This window comes from Nilaparvata lugens, chromosome 1 (genome assembly GCF_014356525.2).
Source record: "Nilaparvata lugens isolate BPH chromosome 1, ASM1435652v1, whole genome shotgun sequence".
Taxonomy (NCBI): Eukaryota; Metazoa; Arthropoda; class Insecta; order Hemiptera; family Delphacidae; genus Nilaparvata; species Nilaparvata lugens.
Window position 1 is genome coordinate 36,599,012 of NC_052504.1, and position 27,654 is coordinate 36,626,665.

The 27,654-nt window shown below is 32.1% G+C and overlaps 1 protein-coding gene across 3 annotated transcripts in view; it reads left to right on the forward strand.

The window, feature by feature from the left end:
* LOC111049132 (equilibrative nucleoside transporter 2) overlaps positions 1-27,654 on the forward strand; it is a 50,322-nt gene that overhangs the window by 22,341 nt on the left and 327 nt on the right. The window contains exons 2-11 of one of the 3 annotated variants that reach the window (XM_039420569.1): positions 52-110; positions 16,260-16,416; positions 17,337-17,418; positions 18,139-18,278; positions 19,024-19,169; positions 20,543-20,628; positions 21,528-21,674; positions 23,331-23,511; positions 24,042-24,163; positions 25,633-25,835. In XM_039420569.1, coding sequence (XP_039276503.1) covers positions 52-110; positions 16,260-16,416; positions 17,337-17,418; positions 18,139-18,278; positions 19,024-19,169; positions 20,543-20,628; positions 21,528-21,674; positions 23,331-23,511; positions 24,042-24,163; positions 25,633-25,835 — 1,323 coding nt within the window. Of the gene's footprint in view, positions 1-51; positions 111-6,980; positions 7,002-16,259; positions 16,417-17,336; positions 17,419-18,138; positions 18,279-19,023; positions 19,170-20,542; positions 20,629-21,527; positions 21,675-23,330; positions 23,512-24,041; positions 24,164-25,632; positions 25,836-27,654 lie in introns of those variants that run through there. The other 2 variants (XM_022335143.2, XM_022335140.2) reach the window with 2 other exon arrangements.

Consider the following 27,654-nt stretch of genomic DNA (forward strand, 5'->3'; position numbering starts at 1 on the left):
GTGAAAAGTGCCTCTTCTGTTTGTTAGCAAACAATCAGCTCGTTCATCTAGGAATATAAAAAATAATGTTCTTAGACTTCTTAGACTGCATCCTTTTCAGTTGTCGCAACGTAAGTACCTTCTTGTCCAAGCAATTAAACAATTAAATCAAGAAAACTTATCTATGAGTATGAATTATTTAATAAATTAATGAAATTAAATTTAACCATAGGAGTTTTCGTGCTATATTTTTTTCAGAGACTGACTTTCAAATAAGCTAATGGTCATTGTTTTTATGAAAGCTTTGAATAATTTTCTTGTCATTAATTGTGATTATTGTAACTCATTCTTATCTTATTCATGTTCTTTCTGTTTGTTATCTACATATTTATGGAGCTCGGCGTGAGGGAAAATGGTATTGTCTTAGAGAACGAGATAAAACTGTGTTGTTTCTGGAACTTTAAAATACATCTGCATAGTAATGTTTTCCCAGAGATTCTTGTTACTGCCATTTAGCGCAGTGTCAAGTCTGCATGTTTAGAATGTCGTCTATGTACGGTCATGTTGATAGAAGTGTTTGTCACAGAGAATATGATAATGAAGATATCATTCAGCTTCACTTCTCGCGTGGGTTAACACCCCAAAGCTTCCCTAAAGATTACTCTTCGAAGCAATGTTTATGTGCTACAATTCGAAAGGGCATTAGTTAGCCCTTAGAAGTCTCTTGGATCTTCCGAATCTCCTTGGAAAATGAAAAAATAAACGAGCTGCGATTAGCCCATGTCGTTCGCATAGTGAAGATTAGAGTCTAGTCTTATAAATCTCCACACACTTTTCATCACTTGTTAATTTTTACAGTTTAATTTATGAAAAAAATCTTCAAACTAAAAAATGGAGTTTCTTTCTAGCATAGTCTGCTAGAATTTATTCTTTTAAAATACTTAGTTCTGTATCTTAATCATTACAGTTTGGATCAAGATGGTCCTCAGAGTCGTTTCATTTCATTCTATTTATATGAAAATTCCTCATTTTCCAACAATTGCCATGAATCCTAAATATCAATTACAGTACCAATAATTTATCAAGTATCAAAATAATTATAATAGAATAGGTAATAGACAAGATTTCAAGTTTATTATAATTAATACTAGCAGGTAACCCGTGCTCCGCAAGGGTATATTTAAAAACTTGACAAACTGAAAACTTGACGTAATTAAATCTTGAAGAATTGAAAATAAGGCCTATTACCATCCCCGGTAATTAAGAATCTATATGCAATTTCAAGTCCAGTAGTTCAGACGTCAAACATAATTTTCTTATCCCGTACGTAATTTTCTTAGCCAGTTCTTTCCTTTATTGTAGTGTAGATTAGTTTGTATAATCTAATATTTAAACAAATTCATTTATTACCTAAAAATGTTATAAATTAAAATAAATCAATCAAATCTGAAAATTCCTCTCATCTATTTGACGGTACCTGTTGCGATACTTACAGTATATAAAAATTACAAAACCAATGGAACAAAGTTTTTAAATAAAACTATAACATTTTTATCACATGAATCACAATGGACATATTTTGTATTCGAAAATAAAAGCTATACTTTCTTTGAGAAAATTAAGCGCCAACATAAATACATAGACCAGTTATTTTTTTAAATGAATCCCTATGATTTCATGAAATTTCATGGGAGGTCAGGTCACTTACATTTGAAAATAAATGTGTTGGTGAAGAAAAGTTAGTCAGCCTTTGGCTGTTAGCATTGCAGTTGCAGGGCACTGTTGAAGAAAGTAGGCCTAGTGTAGTGTTGTGGTGAGCCGTGAACCGTGTCACAGTTGGTAGCCGCATCTCTACCACTCTTAACGCTAATTAAATTCCAGGGGTGGAAAATGTTCCCCTTCGCTTCTTCCCTTCGCTCGGCAGGCAATCTTTGCCAGTGCCAGCTATCTTTGACCCCCCCTCCCCCTTACCCCACAAGTTGGCTGGAGTTGTTTCAACGATCACCCACCACTCGCATTATATTTTCCTTGCTAAAAACTTGGAAATACAGTACTTTTGCTCAAATGAAATATCGTGTCAACTAACAGCGTTACTGGTATCGGAACAGTCGTGGGCTCGAATCATTGAAAGCTCTTGGTTTTTAGATAATTTCATTTATAATTACCCTTCTGTAAGTGAATACTTTAGCCTTTCAGCTATGCATAAAATAGGTCCCGAACATCCGTAAAGACCATGAGTCCATCAATATAAAATTAGAAAATACAGCATCAATAGTATTCTATCAATGAATATTTTTTGATCGACGTCATCAACTCTAATTAGAAATCCTGCTTTTCAAAAAATACTTCCGCTGTGGATTTTCTAGTCATTGTTATATGTTTTAGTAGGCCTATAGTATTGAGTGTATTAAGTATTATTCTATTTGAGACTTTCAATTGAATATAAGCAATTTTATTATTAAATTTATCAATTTGGCTCCGGCATTCATATAATATCTCCAATTAAACTAAACTTTACGTTTTCAATTGTATTTCCCATTCGATTTTGATGGTGAAGTGCACTGAATAGATTATCCAAAACGACTTTGACTTCTTTATTTTCCAACACATCAGCATGGCTGGTGAGTCGCTGAGCGGCTTCAACAAAACACATTCATGATGAAACCCTACTATTGTAGCCAATTTATTGGCCTCCCCAACAAAAACGATGAAGGCTATAGCTATTCGGAAGAAGACCGTCATATGTTTTTAATCAGCGCAACCTTCACTTTTTGTTTACAGAGCTTCTATTTGCTCCTTTCTTTGTTGATCAAATTTATAAATGAATATTATTGGTTGTTTGTGTTCCATGATTTGCGTTCTATCCGTTCAATTAAAATACATTTTTGTTCCCTCGAATTGTATCAATCTTAGTTGATTCAATATTCTGTGTGTTGTAATTGAACAAATTAAAATGGCAATTCATATTTTCATTCAAGTATTTTTTTCTCATTAGAAAATCATTTCTTGGTTTTATTTTCAGTAATTTCAACATATTTTCTTTGTTATCTCAGTTATTTTACTCAGTGGCTCATGTCCTTGTACAGAACTCCCAAAATTTCCAATTATGTTTCTTATCAGCTTGATTTTTACTTACGAGAAAAATTTTACTCATTGAATTCTTTGTAGTATACTAGTATTCACAGTTGTATTACAACAACTGATTCTTCATAGTTGTAATGCTGTAGCAGTTGTTAGAACTGTGTCTGATCTGCTTCGCCTTCCTGTTATTGACATTTCAATTTAATTTAGTTGTTTGTCATAATAAACTGAATGGTACAACGCATTGTTTTTGGTAAGGCTTTTTGGCAAGAGAGACAGATTCATTACATGAATCGTATAAACTACAAACATTTAATAATACTGGAGCTACTGATTCTATTCATTAATTTTTTCATATCATTTCGGTAAAAAAATGAGAATCGAATCAAAGGAAAAAACTTAATTTTTACTGTTAAAGTATGATCTTCAATGCTCAGGAATTATTCAATAGAAACAGTATATTCTGTCTCTAGTATCTTTGTTCTACCTATTATCATAGTATAGTTTGTAAATCAGTCTACCGGCTTTATTTGAAATTCAGTATGAAAGTGGATACTCAGTGTAGAAGAGACAAGCTTAACAAGATTCGTTCACCCCAGTCAAAGTCTCCAGTTACACTTAGCGGGTCTTCTGGATGCTTAACTTATTCTTTTATTTTTCAATTTTCATGAAGTGATACTCTAAGTTACGCGTGGACTAATTTTTGAGCTTGTAGTAGGTATGAAATTTCACATCTTGATTATTCAAATCATTTATGCCACTGATAGGTTTGTTTTTATCAATTATACAATAATTTTATTTATTAATGATATAAAATGAGGGCCCTTTCATATCCTTTGTCAGAAATAGCACGTCAGAGTTTGACAAAAGATGATTGATTCAATTAATTTCATAATGAAAATATTTGATATGCAATGCCTACAAGCCTACATTTAGAGAATATTGAATACTTTTAAATCTATTCATTCAAAAGTCAAATTTCCTCGGAAAATAGTCTCACAATTCATTCTGCGTTTTTTCTGATTAAAATTATTCAACTATTTCTTTTATTCAGAATAATTTATATAAAAAAATCACTTTTTTGGACTCAGGGGACCTTGAAACGTATAGAAATTTAGAAATTGGGGTACCTTAATTTTTTCGGAAAGCAATACTTTCCTTACCTATGGTAATAGGGTTTAGCTTAGTTTTCCTTAGCTATTAGTTTAGTTTTCCTTACCTATGGTAATAGGGCAAGGAAAGTAATAAAATTGATGCTAAAGTAACTGAGTGATCGAAGCAGGGTGTGTCAGCAACTTCGTCCAGCGTCCTTATCAGAATGGAAGTTTACAATAATTGAAAAATACCGATCAGCAAACTAGGCCTCAACTTTTGAAAAGTTCACCGTCAGACCAAAACTAGAAATATGTAGCTTAGTTTTTCAGTCTTACAAAGTCTAGCTTTATTCAATTTCGAGAAGTGAAGTAGAAACACATCATATAAAAGTGTGGTGTGTTGATGGAGTTAGAGAATTTTGGAAGTTGAAAAAGTTGGTTTGATAGAATTTCCAATTCAGTAGATTCAAAAGTTTCAAAATAGTCCTTGAGACTGTAACTTGAAATTTACATACTCAATGATGCTTATTATTTAGTTGCTTTCTTGGATAAACTGTATTCAGAAAATGATTATTTGGATCGATTCGTGATAAATTATTATGCTTTTCCATAACTGTTGCCAAGAACGTGGAGTCTATTTTTTATAGTTGTCAAACCTGATACGAAGACTGGGAAAATCGTTCAAATAAAGTTTTTAACAGTTTATTTGTATCTTGATGCGCATTTACATTACTGCTAACTTCATTCAATTAAGTGCTATTCTCATCAAATTTTACATTATTCACTCCTATGAATATGATATATTTCTTTCTTACAAATTTATCTATAAGACGATTGTTTGAAAATAAAACCAACCTTCTTGATATTTTTAAATACATTAATTACAATTGAGATATATCAAATAATTTTATGATAAAGAGGTTACTCATTAGGAATGCATTTCCTAGTAATCACTCACTATTCATTAATTTGATAGAACACTTGAACAATAACAATCACCTACTAACCAGAAACTTCGATTTCAATTACATCAGACTTGAATAATCAGTTCTATAGTGCCAATTAGAATGAAAATCGTTTTGAAATTTAGTTTAGTTGTTTTTAACGTTTTTGCAGTCAAACCTCGCAGTATATAGTATTTAAAATAATTTTGATGAAATGGTTAGAATTATCTATTTAATTCTAATGAAATCTGGTGATTCATTTCATCAGAATTCTTGTTCAGTCTTTAAAGCTCAAAATAACTCATTGCTCATTTTATAAGAATTCATGATTATTCTTTGAAGTTCTAATCCTTTCAATAATTAAATTTGAAGGGTTGAATTTTATTTTTGATTGTATCTCAAGAAATTGATTGTTTGATTTTCTTCTGGTCTATCTTGATGTTTTTATGTTGATATCAAATCAATGCGCAAAAGTCGAACCATCTCTATCAACTATAATTTTTTTACGAAAATGTGATGCGGAAAACATGTTCAAACTCTGTTATGGATGATGAGTGACATTTAAATTGTGACACTACCAGAATCAATATTTATCTCGTCCTATCGATGATATAAGTAGAAGTTAATATGTGATGATTCTTAGAAAAGTTTCATGTTTCGGTTATGGATTTGGGAAGCCATTAGTTCTCCACATGCTCTAACAAGGCATTTTGTTTATCTAGTGTGACTGCGGTTCATTGCTTTTAGTTGATGAGAGATGGAAAAACTAAGACATTGACAGATTTATCTCTTGTTACACCGAACTGTACTTGAGTGAATCGATGCTCTGTTGAAATATCATTCCAAGGCTAGGATTGTTATCCCCCATGCGAAATAAATCGTCAACGACAGACAGGATTGAGGAGCACAAAGATCCAATTTAAAGCAATGAATAAATAAATCCAATTTACCCGATAAAGGTCGACCGGACTACTATCTTGGATGTCAGTCAACTGAATTCAGTCTGTTGACCCCAATAAATTTGGACGGGGTTGTAGTTGAGTTGCTCGTATGGTGGCCCTACACTTGATTCAAGTCATCATTCAAACTGTGATGATTCGGCTTAGTTTGGACTCACGTGGTTAGATCTTACGAAATCACTGACCGTGACCATTCATTCATTCTGTATTCAACATTTCATCTTCAGTTCTACTGTCCACTGTCTAGCATTTTGATTTGATTAATTTATTTATTTGAACTTTCCACACTATAAGTAGCAAATCGTGAAGTCTTACGATAAATAATCTTGAACAAATTCAAATCTACACTTGACACGAAACATTTTTCTACACAATTCAATGTCTGACAATAAATTGTACTCAGTGGTACTAAATTATACTCTACTGGTATATTTTTTCATTAGTTCATTGAGTATACATTTCCCCTTATTATAATTTCGCCATTCAGTTCAACATTACTCTATAATCCCCTATTTTGTACTTGGGCCGTTATATTGGCTGGATGAATAGAGAACCGGTTGTTGTATGTGTTGCCCTGGCATTGAAGACCACATTTGCTTTATGAATAGGCTAGCAATAATTCGTCCACTTCCTACTCTATTCCACACTCAGCCACTCCCCGATTGGTCTCTTCAAGGGATGAAACACCAAATTACTTTCATAAAACATTGAATAGCCTGTTGATGCGGGTTCCATCATCAGGGTTCTGTAATAATAATTGTAGCCTCGGGCGATGGAGGGGATGAGCGTCGTAGAAAGGATAGTCTGTCTACTCACCCTACACCAATGGACTAGTTAGTATATCCATTGAATCAGTTTTGATTCACTCCTTGTCAGGGCAACATTGCTGTTATTAGTCATCTACTACACTCACCATTTCTCTGTCTTTACCTGTTGCTCATCAGGTTTGTAAGTAATATAATTTGAATTTAATAAAAATGAAACATTTTTTTTTTGAACAAATAGTATGTTATCTTTCTTAGATTTTTGAATGTATCAAAATGGAAATGAAACAGTAACGAAGTCCATTGGATGGACAAAGCTTTTACTGATTTACTGGAGTAATATAGGCTATCATTAAAATATCAAAATGTCGATGAACACAAATAACGAAAAGTTGAAATACTCGCACATTTGAAATATCGCACTTACGAATGACACTTGATTTTGAATTAATAGTATTGCATTCAGATCTAGTGGTTAGAGATAGGTGGATGAGATTCTTGATACCTGAAATTATAAATGAATAACCAATTGATATCAAATTCAAGAGAAAAAACGTGGAATATGTATAGTTTGAAGAAGTCTATTGTAAACAGTATACAACTATCATTAACTTGAGGTTTACATTATAATGTTTAGTCTGATTTAAGAGTTGAACTGTGAGCCCTTAGCTTGTTAATGATTCTCGAACTTACAAAATAACCAGATATGTCGTCGTTGAAATTCATATCAGTTGGTTAAATAACATACTTGTCATTTTCACTTCCTATACACAATTTTATAAATTCTCAGAAATTAAAATAATATAATCTTGTACCAGTAAATAAAGGTTACTAGTAATTGTATAAAAATACTTTATTGTATATAAAACAAGTAAATTTCAGAAATCTTAGAATGTAGACATACGTCTTGAATATTAGATTTCTCGGAATGTTTTGATTAGATATATTACATCTTTTATAATTTAAAGATATAATATAATATTTTAAATATTGTCTTGGGTGATAAGATATCTAGTCATACACCAGATGGATTCAATGATTTTCTTATTGACAGTGTGGATGAAAAATTGCGCTCAATAGCAGATCCTGTCCATGATGTTTCTTATTATCTTGACAATTACAAAATTCATTGCCAAACTCTTCAAAACCCTCTTTCTCTTTTCATCTTACGAGTGTTGAGCAGGTTCATAGTGGAATACTGTCTTGAAGAATAGTGCTTGCCTTGATGTGTATTGCTTGAATTCTTACCTGTTGAAACTGTCTTATCCTTATATTTGTAAGGTACTTACCTCTCTGTTTAATGACTGTATTATTAATGGCGTTTTTCCTAATTGCTTAAAATTTGTCAAAGTAATTCCACTTTTTAAGAAAGGTTCTGCAACTGAGTATAATAATTTTAGACCCATTTCCATCATTCCAGTTATTTCTAAAATCTTTGAGGTAATTTTGTATTGTCAGATTGTTGAGTTTTTTGAAAATAATTCACTGTTCTCTGATAGTCAATTTGGGTTCAGACCTAATAGAAGCACAAATACAGCTATATATGAATTTATGGAAAACTGTATCTATTCTATTGATGAGAAGTGTAATCTACTAGGCAGCTTTTATGACATGAGCCGAGCTTTTGACTTTTGATACGATATCTCATCCCATCCTACTAAAAAAGCTCACATTTTATGGTTTCGATGATGTGTCAACCAATTTAATTGCCTCGTACTTGAGTGATAGATATCAAACTGTTTTTTATGATGGCTGTTCTTCTAATTATTTTAAAGTATCATCAGGTGTTCCACAGGGTTCCACACTGTGCCCTATCCTCTTTATTATATATGTAAATAATCTTCCTGCAGCAATTAGTTGTAAAAATGTAAAACCATTTATTTATGTTTGCTGATGATTTAGCTGTTCAAATAAAGAATAGTCTTTCTGGTAGCTTGCTTACAGTGAACGAGATAATTGAAGATTGGACAGCATCTAATTCATTGTGTCTTAAGGAGAAAACTCAACTCTTGGAATTTGGATTTAGATTACAACCTGACAATGCAAAATTTCTTGGTATTACAAAATACCAAAAATTTGTATTACAAATTTCTTGGTATTATTAATTTCTTGGACTTACTCATCAAACTATTATGTGGCAAACTGTCGAAGGGAATTTTTATGTTAAATAGATTGAAGTTCATTGTTGATAAGAGTGTTTTAATTTCAGTGTATTTTGCTTATCTTCATTCTCATTTGTATCATGGTGTGGTTGCCTGGGGTAATGATACAAATGTAGAAAAATTATTTGTGTTACAAAAACGGGCAGTAAGGGTCATTGCTAATGTGAATAATCGGTTTCATTGTGTAGATTTATTCAAAAAAATTCAAAATTCTGACTGTACCAGCTATTTACATTCTTGAGTGTCTTATGTATGTAAGAACTAATTTAGCAAGTATTTTTGTAAATAGCAATGTTCACAACCATTACACTAGAAATTCTGAATTTCTTAGAGTTAACCAGTGCAATTATGCAAATACATTGAACTGCTTCAAGGAGTTTGGTATAAGAGCTTATAATAAGTTAAAAGAGCTAGATGTGAATAATTTTAAGAGAGCCATAAAAACTATTTCAATTCAAATATGTCCATATAGGAAAGAGGAGTTTCTAATTTGAGGGTATTTTGTGCTGTTTGTATGCTTGTGTTTTTGAATTTTCATTTATTTGGATGTAAATACTTTGTATTTATCATGTCTATTTTATGACGATGCTATGCATTTTGTACAAATGTTTTTCGCAATAAAGAAATCTTGAATCTTATACATTCATGGGATAGGAAATTAATGCACGAATGACGCAACTTCATGTCTGAACTACTGAAGAACTGATTAACTTGAAATTTTGCATAAATATTATTGATTTACCGAGGATAGTTATTATAGACCTCAATTTCAGTTTTTCAGTAGGTTTCAATTTCAGACCTACTAATTTCCAGTTTTTCATGATTTCAGCATACTTCAAGTTTACAGTTTAACAAGTTTACAATTTATCAGGTTTTCATTACATCAATATTTTAGTTTGTCAAGTTGTCAGTCCATCAAGTATTCAATTCGTCAATTTTAAAGTTTGTGTTACTTTGTTTGAGTGGTTATCTACCCATCTACCTATGATATTATAAAGAAAAGAATTGGCTTAAAATACATGTACGGGATACGTCACGATGAGCTAATGAATGATTAACTTGCAATTTTACATAAACTGAATCCATAGTCTCATTTTCATTGATATTAATCAATTAATTTTTATTTGATAATTGAAACAAATATAATTTTGTGATTTGAAGTTCACACAACAATAAAAGCCCTACCAGAAATAGATCTTCATCCAAGTGACTGGTCATAGGTGTATGTAATTGGTAGCACATACGGTTCATCAACCAAAGGTTGTGGGTTCAACACCGATCAAACTAATTTCTTTTTTGCTGAAAATTTTCAACTCTGTACTCTGATGAAGATTATCCACTTGATTCTGACAAAATAATAAATAATTACAACACCAAATTTTTCCCAGTGCAAAGCACGGGATACCTGCTTGTTTATTATAAACGGCAAAGTTAACTCCTTGGTCGCTTGGACAATCCGATGCCTTCCTCTGGATTCCTCGTTTTCATACTATTGAACAAAGACCTTAAAGAGATATAGACCCACAATGCCTATGCCTTCCCAATGATAGCTCTTACTTGAAATTGAAGGCCGCCATTGGGGTATTTTAGCACGAGATATTATATCTATATATATTTGTAATACAATAGATCACAAAGGCATTGGTGGCATTGGTATGTAATAATCTTATGGGTTGCCCCCTCAATGGCGGATTTCAATTCCAAGTACGACACTAGCGCTGCATGTGAGTCTATGCATCTTTAAGGTCTTTGCTATTGAACATCCTCCAAATGAGATACATATCAAACTAGCAGATAAACATCGTAGCTTCCCATTTAACAAATGCTGACATTTTAAAGAGTATTTACATTACTTTCAAATTACTACTTTCTCCTTTCTGGAAAGCATATGTAAAAACTACAGGTGACTATTTTGAATATTGTCTCATATCACTTAGGGCCGGTTGTACAAAAGCTGATTGAATTTTAATCGTGATTAATTTTACGAGAACCAATCAGAGAAACCTTCTTTAATTAGTTCTCGTAAAATGAATCACGATTGAAATTTAACTGGCTTAAATTATCGCAAAAATTATGATTGCCAAAAATTTAGATAAAACAATTAGATGGTCATGATTATAGAAATGTTTAGATTATAGGTTCGAACCCACTAGAACGTATCATACCATGACCGTGCCCGTACCGACACATGCAAAAAAATATTCTTTGCATCATTTGATATGTAATGCACCCATTAGACCGTTCCGTCACCGGCCAAGCACGGAGCGTGCCATGCACGTCCAGGTCAACATTTGTCAGCCAGTATATTTTGTCTGTGACGGAACGCTCCTTGCATGGCACGTGACGCCTGCAAACCCCGTTGTAACCGCGTATGCACCGCGTTGGTAACCAGTTCACCGCTACATTCTCTTGCTAACTGACGCGTTCCCAACAACTTCTGACCGGGCATCATACGCGTATCATACGCGTATCATACCCGTATCATACGCGTACCATACGCGTAATGTACTGGCATAGACCGCTGTTGATCCGGTGTAGTGGGCATAGTTGTTATTTTACGTGCCTGGCATGGTCTGACACGGTCCGTGTCTGATACGTTCTAGTGGGTTCGAACCTTAAAGGTTCGAACCCACTAGAACGTATCATACCATGACCGTGCCCGTACCGACACATGCAAAAAAATATTCTTTGCATCATTTGATATGTAATGCACCCATTAGACCGTTCCGTCACCGGCCAAGCACGGAGCGTGCCATGCACGTCCAGGTCAACATTTGTCAGCCAGTATATTTTGTCTGTGACGGAACGCTCCTTGCATGGCACGTGACGCCTGCAAACCCCGTTGTAATCGCGTATGCACCGCGTTGGTAACCAGTTCACCGCTACATTCTCTTGCTAACTGACGCGTTCCCAACAACTTCTGACCGGGCATCATACGCGTATCATACGCGTATCATACCCGTATCATACCCGTATCATACGCGTACCATACGCGTAATGTACTGGCATAGACCGCTGTTGATCCGGTGTAGTGGGCATAGTTGTTATTTTACGTGCCTGGCATGGTCTGACACGGTCCGTGTCTGATACGTTCTAGTGGGTTCGATTATATTTTTAATAGCCGGTTTCTGAGCTCGGGATTTAGCTAAGTTCTAGACTTTAAACAGCTGGAGTCAGAAAATTGGCTTTCCGAAATGGGGCGTAGTCGTAGTCATAGTCAAAGTCACGTTTAAATTAAATTGCGAAAAACTAGAAAATTGAACACAAAATAAAATAATGAGAAAATAGTATAAAGTTCCAGCTATTTTTAATTATTTAGGAATGATTCATTTCGTCAACGAAGAACGTTTCTAATTATAGAAATGAAAAAATAAAAGATTAAATAGAAAATTTATTTGCTGCAACTATTTACTGCGAATACGCCCCATTTTGGAAAGCCAATTTTCTGACTCCAGCTGTTTAAAGTCTAGAACTTAGCTAAATCCCGAGCTCAGAAACCGGCTATTAATCTAAACATTTCTATAATCATGACCATCTAATTGTTTTATCTAAATTTTTGGCAATCATAATTTTTGCGATAATTTAAGCCAGTTAAATTTCAATCGTGATTCATTTTACGAGAACTAATCAAAGAAGGCTTTTTCGAAAAGAAGGTTTCTCTGATTGGTTCTCGTAAAATTAATCACGATTAAAATTTAATCAGCTTTTGTACAAACGGCACACATCTTTCTGATTTATGACAGTCCGGTTTCACTGACTACCAATAGCCAAAAAATACAAAATAAAGTCGGTGATTTCCAGCTGTGCTGTTCCATCCTGTGCCTCATAAATAATGTGTAACAAATACAATACGATAACCTCATGTCAATGTGCAATTCACGGCATAAAATTAATATTTTATTTCCAACGAACTATCCATTTCTCATGGGAAACTAGCATCTACGTTTTAATTAAATTATGCAGCCACTGAAGGTCAGTTTCTAACAAAAATGCTGTGTACGGCATTAAAATTTTCATATGGCGTTTGTAATTCAATTGCTCTGTCATTGAATAATTGTAGCTCCATGTTGATTTTAGAAACTCTGCTTTAAAAATATTAAAATTTTTGTGAGTTACTTAAAGATTATCATTTCAACAGGGAGACTGCTTTGGGCTTTGCATGTTTGTTACTGCGGATCTTATTGTATACAGTACTAGCTTACCCGGCGAACTTCGTACCGCCAAAAAGTCAATGTATCTCATGTCACACTTGACTTTATTTGGTGAATCATGAAATTAATCTGACAATCAATATTTTACATCTCAATAAGGACTTCCTATGTGCTTAGTCATGCAGCATTTATTATTCCGAAAACATATTCTTCTTAATCAATTGGTAGACTAGTAATATCTATCAGTAAAGTGATAAATTAAAAAAAATAGATAGGTTAAATCAGTGTTTCAAAGATGAATTTAATATTTTCATAGTTGTTGATTGTCAATAGATAGACAAACTACCGGTTTAATACCAGTACACAATTTATCTGTTTATTACAGCTGGTGAATTTAGATGTAAATCATATTATCACAATTTCAATTTTATCTTGAATCATGATCATCTTTCCGTTCTTTGGTAGCCGCTCGGCCGAAAATTTTGAAATCATAGGTCTGTAAAATCACTAAAATGGATCAATAATTGATAATTATTAGCCCCCCCTATTAAAATTTCTAATCAGAAACCATCCCCAATATTCATACAACATATCCCCAAAGTTTCATGCCGTTCTGTCAAGTAGTTTTTACCTCTATAGGGAACAAACTAACAAACAAACAGACATTCATTTTTATGTATATTATAGACTAGCAGCTCTGCAAGGGTCTAATTAAGAACTTGACAACTGTAAACTATAATAAAATCTTGGAGAATTGAAAATAGGCCTATAACCATCCTCGGTTAATCAAGATTCAATATGCAAAATTTTAAGTTCATCAGTCCATTAGTTCAGACGTGATGATGCATCAAACATTATTTTCCTATTCCGTACGTGTATAAGCCATTATTAATAAAAGCTTATCAAATGCAAACTTTTAATCAACTAACGCTGGGCTAATCTTTTGTAAGTTTAAATATTTAATGTTCATAATTTGTTATATGTTCTTGTTGTGGTTTATCTTTTTCTCTCATAAATACAATTGTATGAAATTCACTTTGAAGTGAAAAAATAGCACATAATTATGTTGTGGGTGAATATTGTTCAGTGTTGCTACGAAAAAAAAGAAAAAGAAGCTATTTTGATCTGCTCTAACACTGTAGAACTACTCTTTATCAATTCAGTTAGCAAAACATTATCAGTATTGATACTGATCTAACTGGAAAAATATTCGTTATGGACTGCTATCTATTTATAATTTGTTTTAAAAGTGTACCGTTTTTTTATCAGTTTCTTGACATTTTTATCTATTATTTTGTAAAGTCTCCACAGTAACTTGAATATAGAAGTTCCAAATATCCATAATCTGTCATATTAGTTCAATTGTGTTGGTTATGTTCTATTCCATGTTGGCTTTGACCTTCTCTACTATAAAGATAGTGAAGCTGGCTAGTGTAATGTTGATGGCCATGTGTGATTTTCCAGACTAATGAGTCAGCAGCATTCAGCATAGCCTGGACTTGACTCAGCTCGCTTCATTCTTCTCCAAACGCTAAAAATAATCGCCCTTTTGATGAGCTGCAGTGTCCTGTTGGTTTATATTTAGTGCCCATCCTCTCGAAGGGTCGTGAATCTCTATTTCACCTCGAGTGACTTGTTTCGGTTATCGGTCTCAGCTTCGACTACTTGGTAATCAGCCAACACAATCGACATCAATCTCCAAATCACTTTACTTAGAGTTGGAATTCATGATTCGATTCATTCTAGTGAGCTTTCGAGTTAACATTGTTCAGCTAAAGTGTGGGTTGAGTACGTTGTACAAACTTTGTTGAACTGGTTGGAAGTTGAACAAACTTTCAATCCAAAGTTATGCTGAGGTTGAACAAGTTTTCTATCAATATCTTTATTTCTCTTCTTTTATCGAATATATCACTTCATCACTGGTCAGATTTTCCAGATAAAATGACTTATTGGTGGTAGAAAACATGAATTCTGAATTTACCAGATGGTAGAATTATTAAAGATCTAGATATAATAATTTTTATCAATCAGGATTTGATTCATTTGTCTCTGCATGTTATTCTATTTTTTCGTAATAGGGATCAAATAATAGAATCAATGTGAGACTTACTGAAAGGTGCCTAATTTTTAGCCTAATTGTTTAAGAAAATTCGGAATTCTTTTTCTTCATGAATGCAATTTATGATTATGATTAATATGGATGTTAATGTCTAGTTATCTCTTGGACAAATTTTATTTTCTGTGAATTTTAATGTGATTTCCCTCAAATATTAGAAACATTATTTTATAGGATTTGTTAAAATCCTCCAATAATAAATCGTATATATCGACACGATTTTATTCGCTCCAAATCGACAATAGTATTCATCAGTATGTAAACTTTTTTGTAAATATATAAGAAGTACAGCTTTGAGTTTCATTAAGACTAATGCTTTAAGCAAGTGACTCATATGTTGTAATTGATCACTATTCAGTTAAGAATTTCCTAATTTTTTGACCTACTGAATAAAACTCTGTATTTGAGCTGATTATATCGATTTTAGGCACTATAATTCCTATTGAAGCTGATTCAGCAGCGTTTTTACCTTTGAGCTTGATATTAGTATAGCTTACATCACCTCTCCTTATACAAGTACAGTATATATATCTCATTTTTGTACAAGAAATATCAAGTATATTAACAAAATCGACAAAAATTAATATTGCTCAGAAATCGCAAAATTTAATGAAGAGGAGGTCGTTCAAAGTGCGTTCTTCTGTACAATTTTAGCTTAGATCCTTCAGGTTGAATGAAGAAAATTATAATCTTATATTATTGCTAAATAACAATTATCCATTGATTATTACATCATAGTTCCCTAACTAACATTGCTTGAGCCAACTCCTCTGAATATAATTCATGAGTTGTAAAATCGCTTTCCGGTGTTTCGGAACCCACCTAAAACTATAGGTCCATTTAACTCTCATTATCATCCGCCTCATTACCCACGCACAAGCCTAGAGCTCATGTGGGCTTTACCCTCAACGAAAAGAAAAAATGTAGAAAATAACCGTCCAAGTTCTAGGAACTGTGCAAAATATTTGTTGATGTCAATTCGTAATGAAACTGTTGATGTATGTTGTAGGTGGCACAGAGTTTGAGAAACAGCCGTTCTTAGCAACAACTGAGCCTGTCAGATTAACGCCGGCTTGGGAAGAGACCAACTTGCCCAATGACGAGCTGAACTTCAAGGGTGTAACCATGGAGCAGGCTCAGCTCGAAATGAACCCACCCAACGACAGGTGCGTTCGGTCAGAAGATTATTACACACTCTCACCTAAACACTCAATTTATAATAAATAGTGGTAGATAAATACATTTATACGTATATAATCATTATAGTATAAGAAGGTAGATAAATATGTATCAGATACCGTATTGAAAATCATCGCCATAGTTTTTCATGAGTGGTCTTGTATGAACCCTGGCCTGGATTTGCGTAGTGGCTGATGGGTTTAATGAAACTAAACAAGGTTTCAAAATGATACATGTTAGAGTTGAATGTTCAAAACATTAATCAATTGCACTATTGCAGTACTTCACGCCACTCATACTAAACGTACAATCTTCCAAATTGTCTTTCATAATCAAGTGAGTATCTCTTGATGAAAAAGAAAATTGCTGATATAATGTGGCAGAATAATGTGAAAAGGGGAAGTCCCATTATAAGAATGTATATTTTTATCTAATGAAATAGGTCAATCTCCTTTCAATAGTTATATATTTTCATGTAATTTAGAGACTTTTTCCAATTTCAAGTTTCAATTTTTTTTTCACATATCTAAACTTTACCTACGTAACAAATATCATAAAATGTCATATCAACTAGAACTATTTCTAGTCTCTTTAGAATAATTGTTGAAGTCCAATCTACAATCTTTACAAAATTGATTTACAAAATTATTTGACTTTTCTTCAATTGTCTGTCTCTTATGGGCTATGTGATTCAATTTCCTTAGCTATGCTTGAAAATTTGAATTCTGCGACTTAATTTTATGTTTTGAAAATTTAAAAACTTTTCACATTCAAGATGCTATCAATTTTCCAATTTTTGTGGAAGATTTCTAATAATACAGATCAATAATAGTATATTATCAATCATGAATTGTATAGTTATTTTAATTCCTATCAAAAGAGTATTAAAATTGTGATTGTATGTCAGGTTGAACCTAGTGTACCTGACTTTGATGCTCCACGGCATCGGAACCCTCATGCCATGGAACATGTTCATTACAGCCAAAGAAGTAAGTAGCCTACTATTTATAATAATTTAGCAATTTATTTTTCGAAATACGTGGTAGATTTGGTAAATTTACTCGTTTTCCTGCATAATCCAAGTTACAAACTTCTCTTCTTATCAAATACCTATGAAATGATAACTTGTTTAGAATGAAGTACATGTGAATTTTTATAATTCAGACCCAGACTTTAGACAGATTATAACTAATAAATTTTGACTATTTGTTTCAATTTAGAATTATTTGAAATTTCAATAGGATGTTGATAAATATGATTCCAACTCTTCTCTAAATTTTCTAATGTAACCATTTAGAAAGTAATATCCTTGGGGAAGAATCTTTTGCTAATAAATCTCAGTTTGACATTGAAAATTCTACTGAATATATAAAATATTTTAACTTGAGAATGACCTATGGTCGAAACTAGTCGTTAAAATATTTTAAAGTTTTTAATAATGAAGGGTACTACAAGTTGTTATATTGTTTTTATTAATTTGTACAAAATTAGCCCATATAAGTGAAGTGTTTTTATAAAATAGTCTACACGAAATATCAAACATTTTCAATACCTTAATAGCCTACGCATAATTATTACTGGTACCAATATTGGTCCATTCCATTTAGGATATCTTTATTTGAATCATTTCGCTGTACTCAGATGATTCTTGATTGTATGTACATATTATTCTTAGTAATAGACTCATGAATGTTCTTTTATTATTCCAGTATTTCGAAGACTACAAATTAAGTGAAGAATATACCGGTGCTAAGTACGATTATGCGTCGAACTTCATGCTTTACCTGACATTTGCATCTCAAGTGCCCAATTTAGTGTTTAATTGGTTGAACATTTTTGTAAAAATAGGGTAAGTATTCTATTTATTCAAGTGTACCGATTTGTCATTTCTCTACATACTGTCTCAATTAGCATTGAATACTTTCCTGAATACCCTAATGCGGAAAGCTTCAGTAAATTATTTCCATATCCATCCCATTCTTGAAAGTTATCATTCACATTCTTGTTGATATTATTACCATTTTTAGCCTATTATTCTTGCTCTGAAATTAACGTTATTGAACGTCTTCTTTTTCTTAAGATATGTAAATTTGTCTCATCTGCTCATTTAGAAAACATGTTAAATTGCCACATTGCTTTGCCTTATACTGATTCTAATAATTTTGAATGATTAAATTGTGAATTCATTGATTATTATTATCTATAGTCATTTTCTATAATTCGCATTATCCCAACTAAGATAACGACTTACCTTGCTTCAGTATAGGGTAAATACTTGTAAGACAGACTTACAAGTAAGTTCAAAGTACTAATGTAGTAGTGAATGAAGTGAATAATCAAATTTTAATTAGATTAAAACATCATTTATTATAAAAGATATTGTTTATTTTAAGAAACAGGCGTAGCCCTTACCATTCATTCTTAAATTCTTATTGAACTTGTATAATTGTATTTATTGTTCTATCTATAAAGATAAAAATAATACAATATTAGGTACACAGTCTGCTATAATATTATATTTTCATTATTCTCTATTATTAATAAAAAATACTCCTATTATTATTGTAATTTAATAAATGTTATTTTGTTTTCAGTGGTAATTTGACAACTCGTATAGTGTGGAGTATCTTCTTCGAAGTATTGCTATTTGTGGTGACTGTCATTCTAGCAATGAGTGACTCCTCCCAGTGGCCAGGAATATTCTTCTGGGTCACCATGTGCACTGCTATTGGATTGAATAGTAAGTATATCATATTCATATACAGAGTGTGATTATTTATGGCAACAGCTTAATATTTCTGTTAGAATGATAATTTGACAATATGTTTGATCGGGGATCCTATTTGAACTGTAAATGTTTATTTTTTGTGGCTTCAAAATTTCAATTTTGGTCCGTCATCTTGGATCCGACATTTTCAATCCTACGTAATTGTTTAAATTGGAAGGTGTTCATGTGATACATGATTTTGATTCATGATTTCAAATTGATATCTCAAATTGAAAGATACCAATAAATCATTCAGATTTTTAATGTACTCATTAATTTATCTTTAAATGTGAATATCTTCAAAACTGTTTGAGATATTGATGTGCTGTTCTCTGCATTCATTTTCTCTTGAAATTCAGTATCGAAATCATATACCACATGACCACCTTCCAATTTGAAATATAAAGTTGGATTCAAAATGTCGGATCCAAGATGACGGATCAAAATTTTGAAGCCACGGAAAAGTAGTTTTTAATACAAATAGAATCCCTTATCAAGCCTATTGTCAAATTAAAATTGTAACATGAATATTATTAAGCTGTTCCCATATGTATGTAACTATGTAATCCATAACGATCACTATATCTATTGATAATATTCTCACATCATCGCAATAAATAATGGGCTCCATTTGAATCTATCACCAGAAATTATACTGTTAAAACTACATTCGTGTAGTAATTCCGATAAATTTCTATTCATTGAACATATTCCAATATCTCTGAGATATTGCTTGAGAACGAATTATAGCAATTAGCACAACACTTCCATCTTTACTGTTAAACAGATGCATTACATTTTTATGTGAAAGAACTGGTTGATTTCAAATGTCCCAGTCCTATGAAGGACGAATGCACTAATTCTATTAATCGGAGCATTCTATTTGAAGTTTTGTACCATTTGAGGTTAGTTGACTTTGATAATAGTATGATTAAAAGTAACGTATTTTTAATAATGCTCATTAGTACATAGAAATTGGAAAAAATGTAATAAACTCGATGAAATAAAATTTTGTAAAAAAAGAATTTCAATCTTGACAGTTACTTGTAGAAGACTCGTTATTTGTTTACTGTTAGAATGTAATATACCTTCATATTATCATTAATTAAAAGTACTGACTTATCCATGAGCCAATTATGTTTTACTTTGAACATATTATATGCTCAAATATTCTCAATAAGAAGAATAATTTTTAAAATATAATAATCATAAAATTTGGTTTCAAGATACAACATAAATTTAAATCTTCCCATTACAGTTGGATGTACATATTATGTAACTTGAAAACTAGTTTTGGGTGACAAACAGCCACAGAATTAGCATAATGTTGTATTTTTCTTTTTCAGTGGCGAATGGTATCTATCAGAATACCGTGTTTGGAATGGCTGCCAAGCTGCCTTTCAAATACACTGGAGCTGTTGTCCTTGGATCGGTAAATATTTGCAAAATATCAAGTCAAAGATGTTCAGTGGAAATTATAAAACTTTTAGAATTAAAATGTTGACTTTGGCGAACTCGAAATTTTGAAGACAGCATTTGAATGCCGCAGTGTCGGTTTGATTCGAAATAAAACTCAGTTGGATCGTGATTTATTGAAAATTATGAACTGAATTCTTGAATAATTTTGAATTATCTTCATCTTAGTTTTGATAATGCACTTTTTTTTGCTCAGGTTGATGCTAACTTGAGCTCTCATTCCCCTTGGGTTATGGGAAGGATCAGTTACTTGAGGTAGTAACATACGGTACTGTAGTTACTACCCAGATACATAGACTACCATCGTTAAAAGCAACTGACAATATTTCGGAATAATCCTATTAATTTCTTCACATGATATAAAAGAGGTATATAATAAAAATGATGAGAGATTCATTGATATTCAATTGTATGTGAATTCTGAACCATCAAGTAGTGATTATTCAAGCGTTCACCCTAGTAAAGGGAGTATTTAGAATCTGAACTGAGAAATTAGATGATACGCCAACCGGTAAGCCAATCACCCTCTCTACCCTGATAGTTACATTGCATGAATTTCATGGCGAAAAAGTAAGATCAATGAGGCTTTATTTATCAATTTATTGACAATAAATACAAGTGAGAAGATTTAATATGCATTTTCCTAAAACTAATCCCTAATATTGATAATAAATAGTCTTGAGGTTTTATCGTATATTCATTTTCAATGTAATGCTTAATCCAAGAGGAAAGCAAGACCTGGTCATGACTTGAATTAGTACTTCTGCTTTTGGAGATATTTCTGTTAGAAATATCCTAGAATTTCAGAGTTTTCGAATTCAAAGCTTTTCATTTGTTTCTGTTTTTTTTCTTTAGAATGTGAGTGGAACCTTCACAGCCATCATCAACCTGGCTTCGAAGTTCTTCGCTCCGAACACTCGAACTGCAGCCATTTATTATTTCATCACAGCGTTGTTTGTATTGCTCGCCTGCTTTGACACCTATTTCGCTTTGCCTCTCAATGTAAGTTTTGCTAAAACTATTTCGTATAATAACTAGTAATGTTACCTACTTTCTTTTGGAATAAAACGCAATTGAAGATTGTTTATTAATTACAAACAATTGATGCTTCGTAGATATTTAAAATAAATAAGCAAATAGTAATACATGTTCAAAACTGAACATAGTAAATTTGATATGAATTTAAATCGAATATGCTCTGAATTGCTAAGTATGCAAAACCATCATTACATTGTGCTTATTCGATAATCAGCTTATGTTTGAAAGTTTCCTTCCCACACATTCGTGGCAATTATGGAAGGCGGGGTTTTTAATTAATTAGATATTACAATATTGTTGTATTTTTAGAAGTAGTGAGGTATCGTCAACAGAAATATCATGATACTCATACAAAACATAAAATAATAATATCTAATATTCAAATGGTAGCCTTACTGCACATTTCCATAGGTAACACACATATTCTAAGTTCTAAAGTCACCTTTAAATATTTAGTTCTTATTACAGGCTATTACCAAATATAAATAAATAGGTATCTTTTAAATCATTAAACAGTATCTTTACTCTATGCTATTACCGATATTTCGTAGAAAATCAAGTTGTATTACATGATAACAAAATAATATCATATAAGAATAATATAATAAAATTTCATGAACATGATAAGAGAAGTTTTATTAATGAATAGAGTTGTATTGAGTTGCATGAGAAGAAAATATTCAAATATAATATTATTATAAGTATTTGACAATTATTCTAGTTATAATAGTATTCAAGAAATAAGAGCTTCTCTCGTCTGTGCCATACTCTTGAGCAGGTATTACAGCTCAATCACATTCCAATGATTATAGATTCATGACAAATTAGTTACGGTACAAATTACGTCGACTTCAGAACTTTTTTACAAAATATTGATGACGCAATAGGTTTTCTGAAATCTTTTGACCTATTTGTACATTCATTTTACGAGCTGCTTTACCTTGTTTGTACTGTAACCCGAATACTGTTTCAAAGGTAATCTTAATACAAAATCAAAAATCGTTGAATGTTCAATATCCTAATTTTGTCTATCAATCAAATAAATGTCTATGTTATTCTGTCCAATTCATTTTGCAAAATCATGAAACAAATCCAATTTAAAATCGGACATGAAAATGAAAATTTTAATAAGAATCTTGAGATTCTGAATTGAATTTTGAAATTTTGATTTAGAACCACATTTAACAATATTGAAAATGTATAAAACTACTGGGTCATATCTTTTCTAGTGGTCTTGGTTGTAACTTTATTAAAAAGTTGCACAGATAATATGCACAGATAATATGATAATACAGTACGTTTGTACTGTAATTTATTTATCATTGAATTTCAAACATTGATTGAATATTTTTTAAATGAGAAAATCACTAAGATCTCCCAGAACTGGTATTTTTCTGTAATCTATCCGTAAAAATGTTCTCTGATTATTAATTTTTCTGAAAGATCAATCAATTCTAGTTGGTTATCGATTTATCATTATCCAGTGTTTCAAGCTTACTTTTCTCTTATAGTATAGAGTATGGTATATTATTTATGATTATTATGTATCTTGAATATTTAAGAATTTGTTCATAAGTGATGAACAATAGTAAGTGAAAAGTTCATAAATTTTATTTACAGAGGTTTTACAAATATCATGAGCTGTTGTCGCAGAAAGATGCTCAAGAAAAGAAAACAGCCTCAGGAAGTTCAACAAACAAGATACCGTATTGCAAAATATTTAAGCAATGCTTTCCTCAGTGCTTTAATGTGTTCATGGTGTTCGTTGTGACTCTCAGTATTTTCCCTTCTCTACATTCTGGTGAGTAAACGTTTTCTAATATTATTTGCATTAATTTACAAACATTATTCCCTATTCATTGATATTGCCACATCATAGTCAAAATTTTCTTGAAATTGTAATAATCAACTTAGTTAAGTTTTTAAAAGAGAAATAATCGTAGACTGATTCTGCAAACATCTATGATATTATTCTTGAAATCACGATTTTTCATCTTTCCACATTCATGTTTCAATGAATAAATTTAGGTTCAGAATTCCTTCGATCCATTTTTCATCATGTTGTGATGAGTTCACTGTATGAAATCTTTTATACATTTGATATAGCATTTCTATTCTCTCATCAACATAACTTCTCACTTGATTTATAATGATGTAAGTAAATTAAATTTCATATTGATTATGAGATTGGAAGATGATCTTCCATTGAAGAATTACATTACCTATTGCATGTTCATGAAAATTGGAATAGCTGTAGTTAATTAGCCTTTGCCTTATTTTGATTGAATAAGCGTAATTGTTGGCTTCAATTTTGAAATTCTCTTGTTTCAGGTATCCAAAAATCCGATAAAGACTTTTTTGTTGGTGATGAATATTACGTGAATGTGATGTGCTTTCTCACTTTCAATGTGTGTGCCATGATTGGCAGTTCCCTTCCTTCTCTAGGAACTTGGGTGAGTTAATTAAAAATAGTTTTAGTCTATGGGAATCTAATTTCTGTATTCTTTCTCTTTTTGCTTAATGATGCCCAGTTGAGCTTTTGCTTGTGCGTGAGAAGTGGGATGAGATGATCAATTTTTTCAATGTCCCGGGCGGCATACGGAAGCAGGAAGTCTCAGGCAGGGCTAGGGCTGGCTGGCAAATCAAGTTTTCATCATTTTATTTTTGGCAATGAAAAACATTTGCTGAAACTTCTTTGGAGAGAATTGATCAATATGGATATCCAATGATGTAGCAGTCCGAAACTGTTCAAGATATCCTAAGTTCCATATTGGATTATTGCACTTTATTTATTCATTTTAAGAAAGGATACAACAATTTTTATTAGAGGAACCAGGCCCAGTTGCACAAAACTCTGTTAAATATTAACTGTGATTAAATGCTAATTAAAGACGTCTTCCCCTTCTCTTATCGGTTCTCGTAGCATTTTATCACCGTCAAAATTAAAGACGTTTTGCAACCAAACGCTAGAGTTGACCACATTATCCAGTATTCTTATCTTTTGAAGTCAGTCCAATGTTTTTCTTTCGTTTTTGGTTTATTGCATTCCATTACGGAGTCAAACTCAAACATCAGGTTAGCTAACTTTAAACGTGTATTACACATAAATCTTACCCAAATGTCCTTATTACCCGTAAAACCTGCTTGTCAATAGAAATTTTGCTTTGTTGGGAAAAAAATAATACCTTCGATTCTTATGGGAGTATTCACACATAGACAACACATAATACAATAAAATAAAATTGGTTCTTATGGGCGTGTTCACAATCATATTGACTGAATGAAAATGTATGAACGTTCGCATAAGAAACATTGGTATTATTTTTGTGCTCGGTGAAGCATATCATTGAAAGGCAGGGCTCAAGCCGTATCTCATCTAATGATTAATATCGGGGCACCGAGCTTCGCTCGTTATTTTTATTTATTGATAAACAGAACACAATTCTCTAAATGATAAATAATTATATTTTACAGCTGGCTATACGTCAGCTTATGAATTTTGGGGATACGATATTTTAATTTTCCACAGAATCACTCACTCACTTTTCTCTATCCACAGACGACGAAAGTCTCAGCTGTTTCAGCCAAGAATGAATTATCTTTTTAATGTCGTTCAGCGAGTTTTCCCAAGGATGAGCACCTAGTGCAATCGATTTTTTATATCATAAACCTACTATGTTCCAAATTTCGTGAAAACCGTTAGAGCCGTTTTCGAGATCCGTTGAGCATAAATAACCAGATATGAAAATATAAACAGATATACAGAAATTGCTCGCTTAATAAAATAGGATTATAGCCTAGCCATAAACCATGAGAATATCAACTTCGGTATTATGAAAATCTGTCCTCAAGTTTATTATTAAGATTTTTTTATTGAATTGTAGCAGTACCTAATAATATTCAATTTTACTCTTGTTTACAGCCGAAACCAAAGTATTTAGTGATACCTGTGATGCTGAGACTGCTTTTTATTCCACTGTTTGTGCTGTTCAACTACCAGCCGATTGGCCAGTCGCGTATCTTCCCAGTGCTAATCGCTAATGATTGGGTCTATTGGGGTGCGGCCGTACTCTTCGCTCTATCCTCAGGATACTTCAGTTCTTTGGGAATGATGTATTGTCCGCGGTGAGTTAGTTTGTTCGTTTATTCATTTGAGTATTTATCTTTATTCTATGCTTTTTATTTATTTTTTTACAATGATCGGGAGAGGAAAACTAAGAATACCTTGTAGTATTCCTCTCGCAAATTAAGTTAACATTAAGAGGCCAAGTCGGCTAAAGTGTACGTCCAGTGCCAAAATAACTGTCACCAGATTTTTGGTTGGGATCGATTTAGTATGTTATTTTGAGCACAAAATTACAAAAAATAATCGGCGGTCACTATTGTTTTAAAATAAACTAAGTTCAAAGTAGCACAATTTCACATGCATTTAACCTATAGGTAGCAGCCATAAGTAGCTAAGGTTAGGAAAAGCTTTAAGTTAGAAACGTTTTGGTTAGGAAAGCTTAGGTTAGGAAAAGCTTTGGGTTAGGAAAACTTAGGTTAAGAATATCATAATTTGATGATTTTGAAAATCAAAATGGCTGCTACTAGTGCATGTAAAATTTTGCTACTTTGAACTTAGCTTATTTTAAAAACAATAGTGACCGCCGTTTAATTTTTGTGATTTTGTGCTCAAAATAACATACTAAATCGATCCCAACCACAAATTTGGTGACAGATATTTTGGCACTGGACGTACTCTTACGCCGTTATGTCTTCTAGATTTCCACAAAATTTTCAGTACAAAAATATTTATACAAACCATTTTTTTGAATTTAGATGTTCCAAATACCAGAATAATAATAGTTTATAACACTAGTTATTTTCAAAATAGAGAATATTTACTTATTAGAAAAATTGTTAAACACAAACCAAAAAACAAACTTACTACTAATATTAGGCTACAGCTGACTATTCATTTAGTAAAGTTATTAAACTTTTGATAAGGCACAACAATCTCAAGCCTATAACTATTCCTATCAAATTAATACAAAGGGCCAGATATAAAATTTTCTCCAAAACAAAAAAGAAACTTTAAATTTGTGAATAGATGAGAGTTTTCAAATGGATGTGAATTTAAAGAGCCAGAATTAAATTCGATGCTACAATATTTATCTCTTCACTAATTGCTGTCATTACAAATGATGTTGCTGGACAACAACCGACGATGGACATATATATGATTATTTTATTCCTATAAATCAATTAATTCCAACTCAATAACTGAAACAAATTTATTCAATTTGTGATTAAAAGTTTACGTGACTATAAAAGCCCAACCAAACTCACCTTACTCCAAGTGACTCCGTAGCTTTGTTAGTAGCGAGCGCGGTTCATAAATCAGAGGTTGCGGGTTCAAGACTTATCAAACTCATTTTTGGAAATTTTCAAGCCTTATTCACGTAATTTGAACAAAAAAATAAATTAAAATTATTATTCATTTTTATTCTTCCTCCTGGACATAAGGAAATTGCATTATACAACACCAAATTTTCCCCAGTGCAAAGCACGGGTTACCTGCTAGTACAAAAATCAAATACATAAATCAAACAGTGTTTTGAAAGCTAAAAGAGTAGAATGTTGTACTGTAGGCCCATAATTCTTCTCACATTACATTGAAATTTGTGTTTGGGATTCTGTAGAGTTTATTATAAAGTGTTATAATCAATTTTATGATAGCTATTGAAATAATGTTTCATTATTATTATTAGCGTATGGCTTTGAATGGTGGGGAGACCCAAGGTTATTTCCACCTCGCCGTATATAGTCCAAAGTTCCCTAATGGGAAACCGGACACTAAGGTTATAGTGAGCACAATACTTTAAATTTACACTTTTCACCTCGGAAAAAATTTCATTTTGATGTTAAATTAAATTTAATAATAAATTAAAGTTAATAATTA